This window comes from Ambystoma mexicanum, chromosome 10 (assembly GCF_040938575.1).
Source record: "Ambystoma mexicanum isolate Mex_15411 chromosome 10, UKY_AmexF1_1, whole genome shotgun sequence".
Lineage (NCBI taxonomy): Eukaryota > Metazoa > Chordata > Amphibia > Caudata > Ambystomatidae > Ambystoma > Ambystoma mexicanum.
Genome location: NC_090932.1, coordinates 1,021,817,069 through 1,021,835,878, shown reverse-complemented (window position 1 = coordinate 1,021,835,878; position 18,810 = coordinate 1,021,817,069). Strand labels below are relative to the sequence as shown.

Genomic DNA, 18,810 nt, shown 5'->3' with positions numbered 1-18,810 from the left:
AAGTTGCAACACGAGTCTCTACCAAGTTATTCTTCGGATTCCTTCGTCCAGTGGTTGACTCTGCCTGCCAAACAAAAAGCTGTGCCTTTTATGCAGGTTTCTCCCAGTCATTTGCAGCCTAGCTGTCACTCACACAGCAGGGTGGCTGTCCTAAAAGGACAGCCAGATGGCCAATCACCTTTGGGTGCATTCCTGTAACGAAGGGGATTAAGCACAGGGAGTTTCGGGCACCTCCCTCACTTCCTGCCCCTGACAGACACGCTGGAGCCAGAAGCGGGCTTCATCAGTGAATCCCTCCAAAGACAAAACAAGCAAAGGGACCAAACCTGGTTTGGCGCGCAGAGTAAATCTCAAGAAGGACCTGTCCAACAAGAAATGGCGAAATAAGAGACCAGGGCCATTTTGAGAAAATTGGCACCCATGGGTGTCATACTGCAGCTGCAATTGCAGACCGTGGTAAAAACACACAATGGTAGGAAAAACTAAACCACTGCCACCAGCCATTAATTGTAGAAAGGGTAACATAAGAACCTAGACAAAGCGAATACTAAGTAACCCCATAGTGTGTTCTGGGTCTAGAAAGTTACAAAATGTAAGGGAAGTCAATTTCACTTAATTGCTCTTGGAAACAGTAGTTTCACTAAGATAAGGTATTTAAAGCTTTGGAAAATCTGAGACTTCCCTGTGTCGCTGCACTGAAAGTGCTGTGTGTCACAATGTAAAGATGATGCCCATGGAGTGTGTCAGACTCCCAAGTCAAAAGAAACAGAGTCCAAATCACAGAATAATACATGAGAGAGTGGGGAAAAAGGTCTCTCTCTCTCCAGGTTAGAAATTAAGTCAAAGTCCAGCAAAAAGAGCTAGGGTCTCTAAGGTAGAAGGGAATCGGCACATTTCTGAGAATTCTCCCTCACAAGGGGCTTCACAGAATACACCCTAGCAGGATTCTAGCAGTGGGACTGGGTGTACTGGAGGAGAGGCCTCAATCACAAGAGACTTAAGGTAAGTACATACACAAGCCAACACAGTACCTCAGCATTGAAGAAGATTTTGCAGCAGGAGAACTTTAGGTTCTGCAGCCAAAAACCCAGTCAGTGGATTCCTTGTCATGGTGACTGAAAAACAGGACCTTGGAAGGGACTTTGCAGCAGGGATCAACGGAGAAGGCTCTAGGCAAGGTTTTCCGCGTGGCTGGATGCAGTTCGGTGGATTTGGCACCTGTTACAGGAGCACAGACGAATATAGCGGATGAATTCTTGTTACAAAGTTCCAGCACTCTGGTGAGGGGACTGCTGGAACTCGATTCGTGTCTCTGGAGATACACCAGGATGCCCACATAGTTTCAGTGAGATTCGGAATTCGGAACACTGTGCACCACACAATGGCTCAAGGTCCCAGGGTATTGAGGTATTTCAGCCCTGCAAGGTCACAGCAACGCATGGGATGGCTCAAAACGCAGCTCATCTCGAGTCTGGTGTGTCTCACCAGGCTCTGGGTCGGGGTCGTCATTTTCGGAGTCCCCATGTCGATTGGAAGGAAGGACTACAGCAGGCTTCAGTTACACAGCAGGCTCTCCGGTCACTGGAAATCATCTCAGCTGCTTTTCCTTCATCCTCTTCGGTTTTGATTCCAGTGGTCGACTTAACTTCAACTTCCAGGTTTGTAGTATTTAACAGGAACTACAGCACAACTTCTGCATTCTCGCCCTGCATTTTACAACAAGGGGTGGTCTGGTTGTCCAATCAGGACAGCCAGCCCCCCACTGGGATTTGTTCCCATTCAGGCAAGGAGGAAGACAAAGGGCTGCAGAATTTTGGACTCCTCCCTCGCTTCCTGCCTTTGCAGACCTACTGGAGCATGGGCGGGTGTCTAGGGGACTCCCGCTAAAGATAACAATCACACAAAGGTATTTCCCACCTTGGATGTCAGGGGAAGGAACAAGAAACACTAAAATGGTGAAAAAGAAGACGAGGCTATTTTGGTAAAAATGAGCACCCTTGGGTGCCTTTACTGTAGCTGTGAACACAGCCAGCGGTGAAGCTGCACCAAATTAATAAAAGATATCACTGCCACCAGCCATTAATGGTGAGCTTGGCCCTATAACAGAATTGTTAGTTTTAGTGTTAAAGGGGATACATTGTATCTACCTAGCACTCCACATATGAGGTGGGGCGTGCTGGTTTCACAAAATAAAATGTAAAAGGGATCAAAAGATCCCTTCTACCCTTGGGAACTGTAGTTCTGAGCCACTTGCAACCTATTAATAGTCGCTTTACTGACTCCTGCTAGAAGGCTACAGCAGTAGTCAATTTTGGCTCCTATTATAGCACGCGCAATGTCTTCCGCATTAGCTTGTGAGATGTACGATCTAAGGTGAGATAGGAGTTTAATGTAATAGATCGATATTGAGACCGTGTTCCCCACATATTTCATGTTTAGCTTCTGGTCAAGCATGACCCCAATGATTTTAACCTTGGGTAGGGGAGAGATGCTCACATCTCCTAGATGAAAGAGCTTCTAAGCCGGGTCCAATTTGGCATGTGTCCCTGGAGAACCCACGATCATAAGCTCCGTTTTACCTCTGTTAAGTGCTAAATTATTCTGCATCACCCAAATCTCAATGATGGTAAATATTCTGTTCAGTTCTATTTCGTCTTGTAGATGAGTACCTATAAGTGGGATGACAGAGTGTCATCGGCATAGTTGGAAAATAAAAACCCCTTCCTGTTCAAGGTGGGAAAAGAAGGAAACCATGAAGATGTTGTAAATACAAGGCGAGGTACAAGCTCCCTGCAGGACTCCATACAGCACAGGGATAGGCAAGGCCATAACCTCGTCCACACATACCCTGCTTACTCTATTCGTTAGAAAAGATAACATCCACCGTACTGCGGCTGGTGAAAAGTTGGCCACTTCCTTCAGCCGACTTGCCAGCATGGTCTGATCGATTAAGTCGAACGTGGCAGATTGATGTAATGAAATTAGGAGGGAGCTAAGTCCTTTATCCATTCTGCCCACTAGCCTGGATTTTGAATCCAATATAGAGGCTTCGGTCCCGAAACCCTGTCTAAAACCGAATTTTAATACTGCCCTTAATTTTCTGTGTTTCTGTACTACCCAATTGTTTTATTTACATTACTATACACATTTGCTTATTTTCTTAACTGAATTAATCGTCTTAAAAGAAAATTCCTGAGTCCTCCAGTGAGGTGAATGTATTTATTTTATTTTTGACATTTGTATAGTGCTCATACAGCCCTTAGGCATCGCAGCGCTGTTACTTGTGTGTGTCTTAGTTACAGAGAAAATAACATTTGCTCATTAGTAGTATACATAACATACATTTGAAACATTCTCATCTTGCAGGCATATTTCTCAAGTTAGCTGGAGAGTGCTGCAAGTTTATAAGAGCAGTGTTTTTACCGCTTTGCGGAATGCCAGATGAGAGTTTTCGCCTCGTTGGGGTGGCGGCATAGTGTTCCACTGCATTGCTGCAAGGTATGGAAAGCTGGCGCCACCTACTCGGGCTCTTTTAATTTTAGGAACTGAGAGCAAATTTGTGTTGGGTGTTCGGATTGGTCTTGTAGAGGAGATGTGAATGCTTTCAGAAAGGTAGGCAGGGACCGTTTGGTGGATACACCTGTGCGTGAGGGCAAGAGCCTTAAAGATAACCCCCTTCTTTGTCTGGGAGCCAGTGCGCCTGTTTCCTGGCAGCAGTGATGTGTTCTCTTTTCGAAATGCTGATGGCTGCGCACAGAGCATAGTTTTGGATGACTTGTAGTTTTGCCATGTTTTTTGTAGATGTGCCCAGGAAGAGGGCATTACAGTAATCCAGTCTCGATCCTGTAATGGCTCTAGCAATGATGATGCAGTTGACCTCAGGGGAACAGTCTGGCCGCGTTCATGAATTTGGCATGTTATGCCGCTGAGGAGGCCATAGCGTTGACTTACCTGGTCATGGATAGGTTGAAGTCGAGATAGACTCCAAGTGTGTTTACTGAGTTGGCAACTAGGATTCTGATGCAGTCAATGATGAAACGGCTGAACCGAGGGTCAAGTTTCTTGAGTGTTTCAGGGGAACCAACCAGGAGCAGCTCAGTCTTGTCTGCGTTCAGAGTCCATTCACCGCCATCCATACTTGGATAGTGGTGTAGATGTCATTGAGGGTCTTAGAGTCAGTGTTGCATCAGAATCCCAGTTGCCAACTCAGTAGACACACTGGGAGTCTCCTGTCAGTGTGAGGATGGTCTGGGTATCGTCTTGGGTAAAGATATTGTAAACGGTGAGCGAGATGCATGATCCTTGTGGTACACCGCATAGGATGATAGTCGGTGAGGCGTAAGCCAGGTCGGAAAAAACTTGCATGGTCCTTCCTTGAAGGAAAGGGGAGATCCATGTAGTGGCGCTTGGTGAGAACTTGGCAGTTAAGTGGTGGCATAGGACCTTGTGATCCACAAGATCGAATGCTGCAGAGAGATCGGGGAGAGCAAGTTTACCAGAATCTCTTGCATCATCCATCTGGTTTCTCAAGTCAAGTAGGGCCGTGTCAGTCCTGTGCCCTGGATGGAAACCTGATTGCCGTAGCCCAAGTAGTTTGTTCTCCTCAATAAATTGCTGTACCTGTAGGTAGGCTGCCTTGTCAAGTATTTTCAGCAGAAAGAGCACTATGGCAATGGGCCTGTAGTTAATGGGTGAGGATGGGTAATTTAGTATACTATTGGTTTTATTGTATAAAGTGTATTGAGGCCTACCAAATAGTGAATTTGTGTACTCTCGTGTCTAGTTTTGAGTGTTCTGTGTCTTATTGTACCACTTCACCACCCCCACTATTCCCTATTCCTGAGTCCAAGCCTTACTGCTCAGCTAGCTAAATTGATAGTTTGGCTGGACTTGATAATAAGTTGGCCTCCCAGAACTCTCCCTCTGGGCTGGTTCTGTAAATCCATCTTAACACTATCCGGCCCTCCGCAGCTGCATCAGACATTCCTTAACATCCCAACGCTACCTGAATCAAGAGACTGTTCTCAGGGCAATAGTGCCATCTGAATGGCAGAGGTGCAGTTTATGAATTCTAGTTTCAGAACACTGTACCTACTCATGGCACATGTATTTCTATGTTCCACACCCTTTTGAAGTGTAATGCACAATTGAATAATGCTAAAATAGAGTTCAGTTCCAAGATCACTGAAAACCTGAAGGGGGTGTTTGAATAATCTAACCAACTGAAGGTGACCAGCGTTTTGTCGTAGGGTGATGTTTATATTTTCTGTAGCCCACTACTCCTGGGGAGGAGGCAGGATTATAGGACCCCCCTTACCTCCCCCACTGATACCTGTGGTCATGTGCTATGAAATGCTATCCTTACACCTGCCCTTATATTGATCCTGCTCCATCTTTTGTCCTGCAGGTACGCCTATAACATTACCCTAAAGGAGGTGATGCAGGTGCTCACTAGGGTGGTACTGGAGTACCCGCTGAATCAGCTGGATGGGATGCTGGAAGCAACTGCATATTCAGAAGCATTGATTCCGGTGAGTGAGTCTTCCTTGTCTCTGAATATCGCACGATGTGTGCGAGTTGCTGAAGGAGACAGCCTGCTCCTATTACTCTGATGTGGAAGGGCATTCAAACTCTTTCCCTTAAGACTCCTCTTTCAAAATAAGCTTTGATTGCGTATTGACGCATTGTGCACACTTGTACAGAGAAGACATATATTTTTAGCATGTTTCAGCCTTGATTTGAAACGGTGGTCGGGATTACAATCCTTCACAGCCCTGTTTCTTGGCCCGGGTGGAGCGGGCGCTTGCAGGGGCGCAGAGCTAAATAGCGAGGTAAGGGGCCCACCCAGAAAGCTGACCCTGATCGTGCCGGACATAAGATTAAGCAGCCTGCTGTGCCGATGGGTGTTCCTCCGAGATGTTCGGCTGGCTGCTTTCTGCCGACTTGTGGATGACAGCAATGCGTTTGGAATATGCATTCCTCTGTTTGCATTTTCCAAACACAGCGTGTGAGATCCTCTGGAGTCAAACACCCTGTGCCCCTCATTCTTTGTGTTGACAGCCTTTCAAGTGGGGGAATTTATAAGTGATGGCTCATTTAGCAAGCCCATTTAACAAGCCATTGTTTTAACACAGTATGTGCTTAACATTTCAGTATTAAGAACTGAACATGCACCATTTTTATTTACCAGGCCAGCATAATGACCAGACCTATGCATTCTTCAAAGAGAATTAAAATGCCACACAGAAAAACTATTTTATTTTCAAGTCTCTTTAGCTGACACCCCAAAATGTTATTTGGTTTTTTTTGTAGATCACTTTTTAGTTGGATATGGCGCATCACTGGGAAGTTTAACTGTCATTTTCTTGCTTGAATATTCTAGTGGCTGCTTTGGGACATGGATTAAATGCATGCGGGTAGCATCAAAGGTCTTTTAATTTTCTAAACAATCCAGCCACTGCCTAGCGCGCACACCAGATGGCAACTCAATGTCACTTGGCACCTTGATTAGGAAAGTAGAGTTCATTGTGCGTCACCATGGAGACACATGTCCGTGGCAAATCAATGCAGTGATGTGTGCATCAATGTTTTGTGCGCTGCACAAGACACCACCCTGTTAAAGGTGTCCTGTATCTAACCGCACATATGCCTGTTTTTGTCTGTGTTCAATGTTAATACAACCGCATACTGGAATGTTTTGTGTATGTGGCTCTGACGTGCAGGCCGTACTTTGCTCACACTTGAACACATTAAGCAATCAAAGAAGTTGTCTCAAATTGTACATCCACTAGACCAAACTCCCTATTGAATGGATTGTGTCTTCTAACATATTCCACAACTTTGACATGTAATGTCCACAGCTGTGCTGTTTTGGAAATTTTTCGGCAGAGGGCGTCGTATAAGTAGGACGCATGGTGCCCGTACCCTCAGTTCCGCGGACGTGTTTGCTTCGAGAACTCAGCACGCCTTGTGTTATCTTCAATATTCTCTTCTACCCCACCGACCCCACAGTCAGGCTTTAAAACGTCCAGAGACTGTAAGTCCAAGATGTCCATCACAGATCCGCACTGTATCTGCTTGTGGTGTCTGGGCGAGAGCCACGTGCCAGTCGTTGACTGCCAAAGCCTTGCGGCAGAGTAAGGGGAAGTTGCAGGTAGGTTGGGTATCCAACCACCGTAAATCCAAAAAGACTGTCTTTCCACCGACGACTCGAGGGATGACTCCTGACCCACCCCCCCACCCCACCCTGCCCGTCAGAGGGAGTTCAGGGGATCTCGGTCCTGGAGTGGTTCTCGCCACTCGTCGTCCTCATCAAGGCACTCCTGTAAGCAGCGTCACCGGTTGCCTTCCCCGTCTTCGTCGGATGATGGCTCACAGAGGAAAGTGACTTGCCCCACTAAGTGAGAGGCATTCAGGGAGAAACTGCTGGCGATTTTTCAATCCCAGGGCACTGTCCCGTCTGAAGCCGGCGGGGAACGGTCTCGGTCCGACGCTCGCACGCCTTCGGGCCTGGGCAGTCGGCATGATCAACATCGGGAACAGTCGAGGTCCAGTTCGGACAAGGTTCAGGAAGATGGCCAGAGATGTGCCAGATCTGGGTCGCAGTCTTTGTCCCTGATAAGACCGTTGAAGTCTGGGAAGGTGTCGATGCCATTGGCGCCGTGCCCTTCGAGTGCAGCTGTCTGGGCCTTGCCCTCGGTCAGGCCCTCGGTGCCCTTGTCAAGTTGAATTGGATCTGGATGACCTGACTGACGTTTTAGATCAGGTCTGTCCACTGACCCAGTGTTATCTTTTCAAATGACGTTACAGAAAAGGGTGGCTACGGCTTGGAACACCCTGGAGTATCTTCCGGCGGTCAACAAGTCGTTGACTAAGAAATACTGCCCATCCAGTAGCGACCCCAGCTACATATCCACTCGCCCCACTCCTGAGTTTGGTGGTTTAGGTGGCCACGTCCACCTCGAGGCAGGCGGCCTACCCTCCCTCCAGATAGAGACGACAAGCATTTCGATGGATGAACACGCAAGGTATTTTCGGATGGGCGTATGGCCCTTAAATCGGGCAACTCCACCTGTGCCTTGGCAAAGTTTTCGCACACTCTGTGGAATTGTCTCTCTGGCGACTGAGCATATTCCCGAGGGGGAAGAAGGGGATAGGTTACTTGCTATTGTGCAGGATGGCAAGGATGCCATGTGTGAATCCCTTCAGTCTGGGTTGGACACGGCAGATGGTGTCAGCTGGTCCATGGCTGCGAGCACTGTGATATGCAGGTTTGCATGGTTACGGAAGTCGGGCTTTGCATCAGATGTGCAGGCCCGTCTTCTCACCATGCCCTTTGACTGCTCTCATTTGTTTGTCAGCAAGGCTGACGAGAGCCTTGAGAGGTTGCAGACCTCCAAAGCAGCTGCTAAATCTTTGGGTGCAGCTGGGCGTCAACCTCTGCCTTTTCGTCTTAGGGGACAGCAGTGGAGGGGTTCCTTTCGTTACTACACCTCTTTTGGTATAACAAGGGGAGCAGCCAGTCAAAGGGGCCACCGTAAGGGTACTCACGGTAGACAAGGACGTGGTGCCAACGCCGTTCAGGCATCTGCCTCTTTGCCTGGACGACTGGCTGATCCGAGCACGTTCTCCCGAACAGGCCTTGGATCATCTTGGCCTCACCTGCCATTCCCTTCACAAGCTGGGCTTCTCCCTCAATTTCAAGAAGTTGCATATGACACCTTCCCAACAGCTCCAGTACATCAGTGCTGTGTTGGACACATCCTGGGAAGTGCTCGCCATCCAAGGTGAGGGCTCATCACATTGTACAGATGGTCGACAAATTTCAACATGCCCAGAGTCTTCCGGCTTTCGAATTCTTAAGGTTGCTCGGCCTCATGGCATCCTGCATTTTTCTGGTGCCAGAGGCCAGACTGCGGATGAGATCTCTTCAATGGGCTCTCAGGACGCAGTGGTCCCAATTCTCTGGTAAGATGTCAGATCTCCTTCAGATTCCACTCAGGGTCTCACAGGATCTTCTGTGCTGAGCCAGTGAAGGGAATCTGATGAAGGGAGAGCCGTTTTGGCAACCGTGGCCGGAAGTGACGGATGCTTCCCTCACGGGATGGAGAGTTGTGAACACCAAGCCATACATCTATTATGAATTTAGAGATTCACACATACAATCCTTTTATCACAGACTTGTTTTTCCAATATAGAGCGCTCTGATCACTGTTATAGTCCTGAAATGCTTTGTGGTTTAATGCAAAGCATACAGGAACAATCACTGTTGCCATTTGTCCCCTTTCCCACTCATAGTGGTAGTTTGATTGAAAAACTACAATAAGACTGTCCTCACCTTCCATCAGAAAATAATTTATGGTGGTTAGTCTAATATTGCATCTTGCAAAATATAAGTGGGGTGGTATGAACGGAACACCTGCAACACGTGGTCAGTGGGCCCTCAGACCCCGGTAGGCTGGTGGCACCGCAGTGTGCGAGTATGGACAGTTTGAAACTGCCTTCAGGCAAGGCAAGCCCTTCCCTAAGAGCAGGTGACGGAAAAACCATTTACCTGGACACGCACCAGCTGTGTTTTCACATTAGAATTCTTCTGTAAAGTACTTGCATTATATTTAATGCAATCAGCTTCATTTATTTAGCAATTATTTATTCATATTGAGGTGGAGTTTTGTCACACGTCAGAGGTGTAGTTTGGGAGACGTGTGTGGCGGTGGGAGGGGCGCAATTCGGCATTTTGCCCTGGGCCCCAAGTTGGTTAGAAACTGCCCTGATCCTTCATTTTATCTCCTGCTTTTGTGCATCAGTTCCCTAGCTATGGATTATGAGCTGCTGTAATATTTGACCCGTGTGCAAATAGCCACAGAGATGCACACACAAATGCCTGTAAATGTGTGTACATGAATGAAAGACAAACGCTGAAGAGTATTTAGAAACCTCTACATTTAGGAATGCAATCTGTAGTCTACAGTACTGCCTGAAAAGCTAGGGCTAATGTTTTCCTGTTTTTCAATTGTGGGGGACAGCATGGTAAACCTTTTGCTGCCAAAACAATGATATTGCTAATCCCGCTAAGGAAAATCCACATTTAAACCTTTCCTAAATATTCAGTGATAAAACATGGAAAAAAATAAGGAAGAACATATATTTAGTTAATGCTCTGCGCAAGCGACTTTCCGGGGGGAAAAAAAATGCGTATGTGGTGATGGCTTTCTAAGCTCGCCAATCCAATTACAAAGTTTTATTTATTTATTTGTAAAGCGCACTAGCAGCCCACGGGCATCGAGGCACTGTTGCATGAGATTGTCTTAGTGCAATCAGCGGACAGTGAGCCGAATTTCTGTAAAAGAAAGTAACAATCTACAAGCCAACGAGACCTCTGAGATTAAGCAACGAAATCCGCCTAGAACTAAAACCATACCTTAAGTAAACTAGGAGGATCCTCCTTCTACCACCTGGCTGCAAAAACCTGGAACACCATCCCTAAAGAAATAAGAAATACCGAAGACCACCTACAGTTCAGAAAACTACTAAAACCCTGTCTCTTCAATACCACTGACACAACCTAAACAATTATAAAACAACAAACAGGAAAGACACAGAACAGGATGACAGAAACTAAGATGAGAAAGGCAACACCAGAACCGACCAAGGAAAACCCCACATTAATGAGAGACCAGAAAAATCTCATAAGACAGACTGCAACCGCGAGGACAAGTATAAAATCCCCTGCTAATCCCACCAAATTAGATTGAGACTGAACCACAAACTCATGCTTACCATGGTAACAGACAGATCGGACCGAGATGGGCAGGACCAAACTCTAACATGGTCTATGATTATGGGTGGGCAACTAGTGGGAAGTCCTTAGATCTAGATGAGGAGCTGGAAATGCTTGCGCACCCCACCTTCAGAAATACAAGCCTAGCGCCTTGCGTCCAAGCAGCCAGGGCAAGTCTACCAACCTGCCAACAATTTCACCCCTCTGCATACACCTCTCAAACTCTATACTAATACAACCAAAACCTATAAGCACAACAACCCGCACAAACTTCACTACACAGCAACAACAAAACAAACCACACATAGACTCGTACAACAGCACATGACGTCTGCCGACCAGGAAACACCCCAAGCCCAAGCCAACGGTGTTAACCGGGCTGCGGCTGTCAAAAGGACATCACTGCTCCCTTGCACTTTTCCCACTTATCCCCACTAACTCTCCCCCGCAACCCTCTGCCCTCTTTATTTCAGGTCCGCCAGAGCGCCAGGGACCACTCCGGTGGTGATAGTGCGCGATATAAATATCCTTTAAAATTAACAAAATTGTCTTGGTTACATCAGGATACTTGGCTCTTGGTTACAGTGAGCATGATAACATTCCAATGACGGTACAGAAAGTCAGACTAGAGAATGTAGTGTTCAGCATGATTGGTTAGATGAACAGCATGGTTTTAATTAACTTCCTAAAGGCTAAATGAGATTCAACATTTCTAACCTGGGGGGTAAGGCGTTCCAATGTGTCGCTGCCAAAACTGCGAAACTAGAACCTCCTGCACGCACTGTTGTGTTTCAGGAACGGAAATCCTATTAGTATAGGCCATTCTTGTGGGTCTAGTAGGAACCAGCTTAACTCTTTGGGCCAGATACAGAGGTGCCCGGTTGTGGACACATTTATGTGTTGGGGCAAGAGCTTTGAAGACTATCCTCCTGTATTTTGGCACAACTGCATTTATTAAGGGCCCCTTAAGTCCACTCTCCTATCACATTGACAGAAATTGACTATCAATATTTACTAGCCTTATACTAATAATGGATAAGTGAGTTTTCCCAAGTGTCTCGTGGCATCACCGTTGAGACTTAAACGCAAAATCTGAGTCATTGTTGTTATATTACGGTGTGCTCTCACGGTGTGAATTTTTATTGATTTTTTGTTTTTTGTTTTAATTTACCAAGAAACTGTTAGCTTTTCACTTAAGACTGTTGTCTTTCTGTCAACCTACAAAGGCATGCTTGGTTTTGTTTATTCAGTGAAGCCTAAAAACTCAATGATTTTGCCATGTTACAGAAATATTGTATTCTGTGGAGTTTCAAGGTAAATTTAGAATTCATAAGCGGGTGAGTGCTCAATTTAAAAAAACGCACTGAGCCTGTACAAAATCTGATTGTTTCACAAAGACGGTTTGTTTTGCCCTTAGTGATGCATAAACATATGGACTTACCGGCTAGTTCTAGAGCTAAACTTGTGACCGTAACTATGAACTAATTGTCCTTACATTTCCTGCAAACCCTGGAGTCCAACAATATTAACTGCTCTGTGTGCATAGTTTTGGCCCACTTACGCGCTACAAAATTGAAAGTGTCAAGTTTCTACAGGAATGCTAGTTTACTTTTTGAGACAATGGCAGTCCTAGCAGTCACAGAAACCTGGCTACATGACACAGCGGGCCCAGCCCTCTCCCTAGCAATACCCAAGGAGTATCAACTACTAAGACAAGACCGCCAGAATGCCAGAGGCGGCGACTTAGCCATCATCTCCAAATCTAACCTGAATGTAAGATTAACACCACCGCCCACCCTAAAATCCTGCGAACTCCTGACCGCTAAATTACTGATATCCCCATGCCAAACCCTAACTATCTATCTCATTTACAGGCCACCAGGGCCTCTCGGCCTATTCGAAGAGGAATTATCCAGCCTCTTAGCGAGCAACACAAGAGTCATCCCAGACAATGATCCTTGGTGATGTTAACCTAGGTCTTAATGACCCAGATTACAAACAAGTGCAAGCTATTGCCACCTTGCTTGAGGGACACAGACTCACCCAAAAAGTTCTCACCCCTACCCATGACAAAGGTAGAATATTAGACTGGGTAGCCACCTCCAACTGCCCTACTACTATCACCAAAATTACACCCCAGCCATGGACTGACCACTTCCTCATTAACTTGTCTAACATTCAACAAGATGTTCAAGATTGAAAAATTAATGGCACCATCGGTACCCACTAGATCCAGAAAAAATATCACACCTGACAATATCTTACCCCTGCTCCTACCAACCATCAACGCCCTGCCAACAGATTCTGACCCAGATACCATGGTCAAAATATACGACGACACCATGGCCATAGCCATGGACACCGTTGCCCCACTGAAGAACTGTAAAAGTAAACCGCAATCCCACCCCAATACTTGGTTCACCCCCCACCTAAAAGAACTGAGATTGGAAAAAAGGAAGCTTGAAACTGTATGGCAACACACCCCTACAGCTGAAAACAAACTCAAACTATGTGCTACTAACTACAAGAAAACAATCATTCAAGCTAAAAAAAGACGTCTATAACGATAGAATCTCCAACGCATGCGCCAATACAAAGGAGTTATTTGCAATCCTGCGAGAACTTGAATCTCCCATACCACCACCCGATAACGTACCCAAAGACAAGCAATGGTGTACCAATATCCAAAACGCCCTCGCAAATAAAGTAAAAACATTACAATCCAAAATTAACCTAAAAAAAGCCTCGCTCCCTCTCAGCGAAACTCCCAGATGCACACACTTACGACCACTCCCAATCCTAGCTTAACAGCTTTCAAATTCACTAACGTTTCCACTCATGGAAACTGAAAAAATCATTGCCTCACTAAAACTCTCAAACTGCAAAGGTGATCACTGCCCGGCCCAGATAATTAAGAACGCCGCCAGAGACCTAGCCCCGTTCGTCACCAAACTTATCAGCGCCTCCTTCTCATCGAGCACAGTCCCAAGCAACAAGAGTCCTGGGTTCTCCCCCTGCTAAAAAAACAAACCCTGGACCCCTCCATCCCCACCAACTACAGGCCCATCACCACTGTCCCCTTCCTCCTGAAGATAATTGACAGAGTGGCTTATCTCCAAATCCAAAAATACCTGGAGACCAACCAACTCCTTGGCACTCGTCAATCTGGCTTCAGACCTCAGCACGGCACTGAGACTGCACTCGTAGATCTCAAAGCCCAAATTGACGAGCTCAACGAAAAAGGAAACACAGCTATGCTACTCCTCCTTGATCTGTCGGCGGCCTTCGACCTAGTGGACCACGCAGTACTTTGCAAACACCTAGCGTCAGCCGCCCATTTCTCAAGTGAAGCTATAGCCTGGGTACAATCCTTTCTCGACAATAGAAGTATGCAGGTCTTTTCCACCTTAGACTCTGCAGACCCTATCCAGACAACATGTGGAGTCCCACAGGGCTCATGTGTCTTGCCAATGATGTACAATATCTTTACTAAACCTCTGTTCGACAAATTGGACAGACTGGGTGTCACCTACACAAATTATGCAGACGACACCCAGATCCTCCCCCTTTCGGGCAATTTCGATACAGATGCAGTGTCGTGATTTGCCGCGTAGTGAAGAGTAAAGGGGCCTCTGTCCACAAATCACCCACAGGAAGAAGTAAAGCACTCCCTGTGCGAGCTTTGAGGCCACAGGTGGTTTTGGTGATTCACTGGATCTGATGACGCCGAGGATCCCAGAGGCTGTTAAAAGGAAGTCAAGGTTAGCACAGGCAAACACAGTACCTTGATATGAAAGAATGTTAAATAACTTTCTTACCCTAATCTAGCGAGAGGGAGCTAGGGTGCCTGGAGTCAGATGCGAGGGAGCGTCAAAGATCCGGACAGCCGTGTTCTAGATGGTAGGTACCGGCTGGTGCATGTAGCTCTTCCGTAGCCGAAGGGAACTTGAATTGATCACAAAGTCTATGGTTGGAAGATCAAAAGCCAGAAGGGAAAATCCAAAAGCAATCCGTTGAGCGTAGCAAAAGAGTCCAAAGTACCAAAAATACGTACAAAGTTCTGAGTGACAGTATCCGTGGAGCCAAGAGAGAGTAAATCCGTGGTTCGTACACCTGAGTCCAAAATCCGATGAATCAAACAACGAAAAATCCTGAAAGCGCCAAACAGAGTTGTGAAACAGTTGTGAAGCGGTGAGCCGCTCGAACTTCCCTGCTTTTACGTGCGTCGGCTCCCAGTCACATGAGCGAAAACTTGACTGCTCCGTCACAGACTGTCTTGGACCAACTCGGTGGATACCCTATTACACTCCTTGTTTAGGTCTTCTGAACTCTCTCACCAGAAGGTTTTTGAGAAACCACCCTAACAGCATGGTTCTGGGTCAACCATTGATTGATTATTTATAGGGCGCCAGAAAACCCTTGGGTAGCTGGGCGCGCAGAGTAACAAGAATACTTAGAACTTGGTTACAGATTACAGGTTGTTGGTAACATATGTTATATACAGTAATTACATTATATGCATTCTTTACTTTTACATGTAGAAATAGAGGGTAACATATTATAAACAGTAGATACATTATGTACATTTTACATGAGAGCGTGGAGGGGTGCGTATGGTATCAATACACAAAGCACATGGTCGCAGGTTTCAAAGGTCATTACGACGGAGCCAGGTGCGGGTATGGTGTCTGAAGCTGTTGCACGATTGGTCCCTTCTTAGTTCAACTGGTAGGGCGTTCTAGTACTGAGCTGCTTGCACGGGGAAACTATTGCCTCCTGTTTTTTTAGTCAGGATCTTGGGGTTTGGAGGCAGAAAGAGTTGGCTGTTCTGGTTGGACGTGCAGAGGTTTTTCTTATTATTCTGTCCCTGAGAATGAGGATCTCTGTTTTTTCATCATTCAGGCAGAGGCCATGGGTTGCCATCCATGCCTGAATGAGGGTGTACATTTTATTTACTAAAGCTGCATGTCATGCACAACAAATCAGATGCACAACCACGCACCATATTGCCTGACACCCCGACACACACTGCTAGACTCCCCGGACCACGTCTGGCATGGATTCACATGCTCATGAATATTCCCCATCGTCAGGCCGGGAATCCTTGGTAAAAGAAAAACAGTTTGACTTTCACTTATAAACTGTCTTGCTTCTATACAATCGCTGAGCTCTGGGTCATACTGCCCCCAGCCAATGACTGCCCTCTCACTAAGCCCCTCTCTGGCAGCCATCTTCAGATTTCTATGGCACGTCCAAGTGTTGGGAGTCATCGTGTTTCGCTCTTGGAGCTTTTCTGCGTTATTTGTGCTTTTTTTGCTAGGGAATTCCTATTTTTGTTGGATCAATCTTTTGTGCTCTATCGTTTCCTCATCCGACTAACCGGAATCTGTTTGTCGACAACTTTCTTCGCCCCTCAAGGGCAGAATCGGCTAGTGTTTTTTCTTGGAAGATTCCAGAAGGCCATCGGGCCTACACTGCACGCCGGACCATGTCAGAGGTGGAGGACGGGGTTTCCCTCTTCAAGCTCTGCACCATCTGCGGATTAAGGAATGTGTTCATGAAGGACAAGAATTCCCAGTGCCTTTGCACCCAACGCACAAGGAGGAGGATCGCTAGATCTGTCATGGCTTTACAAGCGCACCATCAAAGATCAGCACAGCGGATTGGCGGCGTGCCTCTTTGCCAAGGCCTCTACCCCGTGTGATTCACAGGGGCATGCCTCACCCAGATGCGGCCAGTCAGAGTGGGCTTCTAAGTCCTTGACGGCACTTCAAACTCTGCGCGTCCATTTTTGCCGGGGTCGCTGCGCATGCAGGTCCTGACACGAGCAGGGCGCGATCATCTTCTCCGTAGGCCTGCATCGCCAGCCAGCCAGCCATCCATCCAGCTCTTCGTCGAAGAGGAAGTCGGCTACACCTGGGAAGCTGCAAGTGAAACCGGAGAAGGACAAGCTGCAGCGTATGGTGTCTGGCCTGCCTGTGAAGGCCCAGGTAGTCCAGGCTAAATCATCAAATATCGAGTTGGTGGCTGCCTCCCTTGCAAAAGCAAAAGGGGCTGACCCAGTCCAGGGGCCAGACGGCGGCCAGAGTGGCTCTTCCCCCCAGGATGGAGGCTTCAGCCAGGCCAGTGAAAAGACCCCAGAAAAGAGGATGCCGTCCCTAAGCCCGAGACACAAGCCCTCAGGACACAAAAAGGGGTTCGGGGAGTGGAAGTGCTCCAGGGTACGGATAGTTCTTCTGACAAAGAGGACATGGTTTCCGTCCACACGGCCTAGGAGGACGTTGGGGACGACTAGGGGAACGTCTAAGAGGAAGTCCCCAGAGGGGGCGACGATTGTGAGGACGGGGATGACGCTGCAACGTCTTAGGCGCTGGGCCCAGCAAGCCGGCTCCCCCAACACCGCCAAGAGATTTGTCTCGAGACATTCTTTCGACTCTCCATACGCTAGTGTTGGAGATACAGAAGAGAGTGCCGACGGGCCCACTACCGTCGAAGAAAAGGAAGCGGCACCCTACGCCTCCTCACCAACCGCCACACGTGCCCTCCCCCATAGGGATACGGGGACGGACACAGCGAAGACAGACACCGGTGACATCACTCTGCCTCCAAGGACTAATGTTGGGAAGGAGCTAGCGCCTTCCTTCATTCCCAAGTGCATTAGAATTAGGCAAGACTTCTTTTGACTGCATCTATGAAATATACGAGACCAGGGGGGAGGAGGCACACCCAGGAAGCTTTTTCATGCAAATATAATCATATATACACAGACCTGGACAGGCACTAAAAGAAGGCAGTTATTTAAATATAAGGTGCAAATAACTATTAGCTGAATACCTTTTATAAATGTAAAATCCTATTTAGTTTTAAAAATCTCAAAGCAGGCCCTCTGCCAAAAGGAATATGGGCCTGCGCTAAAAACGGATTGCAGAGCTCATGCAGTGTTGCATCACTGAGGATATCTCTGGGAGAGAACACAAAGTGCCTCACCAGTTGTCTGCTGTCTGTCAAAAGCCCACACATGCTCAAATGAAAATTTACATACTCATGCACAACATACAGAATTATGAAAACCATGTTTAAAAAGATTATAAGACCAGATAAAAATTAGGAAAATTAATGAGGTATGGAGAGAATGACTGGAAAATGTTTTGTACATTAGTCATAGGTAGCAAAATGAACCTACAGCTAGCAATATGTAACGTAGCATGTCCTAAAACAGATATCACCGTCCATGAAGGAAGGAAGGAAGGAAGACTGGAGTACCCCTTGTATGGAAGCTGGACAAGGTTACATAAAAGCCATGCCCATATCCAGAGATGCCACTACAGCAAGTTGAGTATATAAGCTCCTGTCTGACACTTTGGAGGAACAAGGAACGGTGGAGGGACAGAAGAGACTGTTCAGGCAGCAGAGTTCTTTGCTCCTATCCTAATTTCTGTAAAGAATAAATGTGTGTTTTGGCGAGAATTCTCATCAATGTGCTAATTCCCTTCACCTTAGAGACCCCCAGCAACTTTGCTGAACTTTGGGGACTTGATTTTTTTGTACCTGGAGAGTGTGGGCCTTTTTTTTCCCACTCACTCATGTATTTTGAGTGTTTTACTCTTGTGTTCTTTGATTATGGAGTTTTAGACCACTCCATAGGCATCATCTTTTCATATGTCGCACAGCATCCTCAGTGCAGTGACACAGGGAAGCCTTTTAGGCTGTCCCAAGGTACAAATGCCTTCTCTGGGATAAACTACTGCTTCCCAGAGAAAGTAAAGTGAAATAAACTTTTAGTCTTTCCAAATTCCTAGACCCAGCACACACTGCACACACTATCTTACCATACAGTGCTCGAGGGGTTACCTAGTATCCCCTATGTCTCGAAACTAATGTACCAGTCAAATGCTACCCTTTCCTCTCGAAATGGCTGGTGGCAGTGGTTTTACAACAAACTACCATGATTTTTCCTGACACCGAACACCGGTAGCGTTAAATCGCGGGAGCCATGTTTTTCAAGATGGCATCTGAGCCCCCTTTGTTTA

The 18,810-nt window shown here is 46.8% G+C and overlaps 1 protein-coding gene across 1 annotated transcript in view; it reads left to right on the top strand.

The window, feature by feature from the left end:
- EIF2B5 (eukaryotic translation initiation factor 2B subunit epsilon) overlaps window positions 1–18,810 on the top strand; it is a 900,599-nt gene that overhangs the window by 692,154 nt on the left and 189,635 nt on the right. Inside the window, exon 13 of the mRNA XM_069618834.1 lies at window positions 5,408–5,531. Coding sequence (XP_069474935.1) covers window positions 5,408–5,531 — 124 coding nt within the window. The remainder of the gene's footprint in view (window positions 1–5,407; window positions 5,532–18,810) is intronic.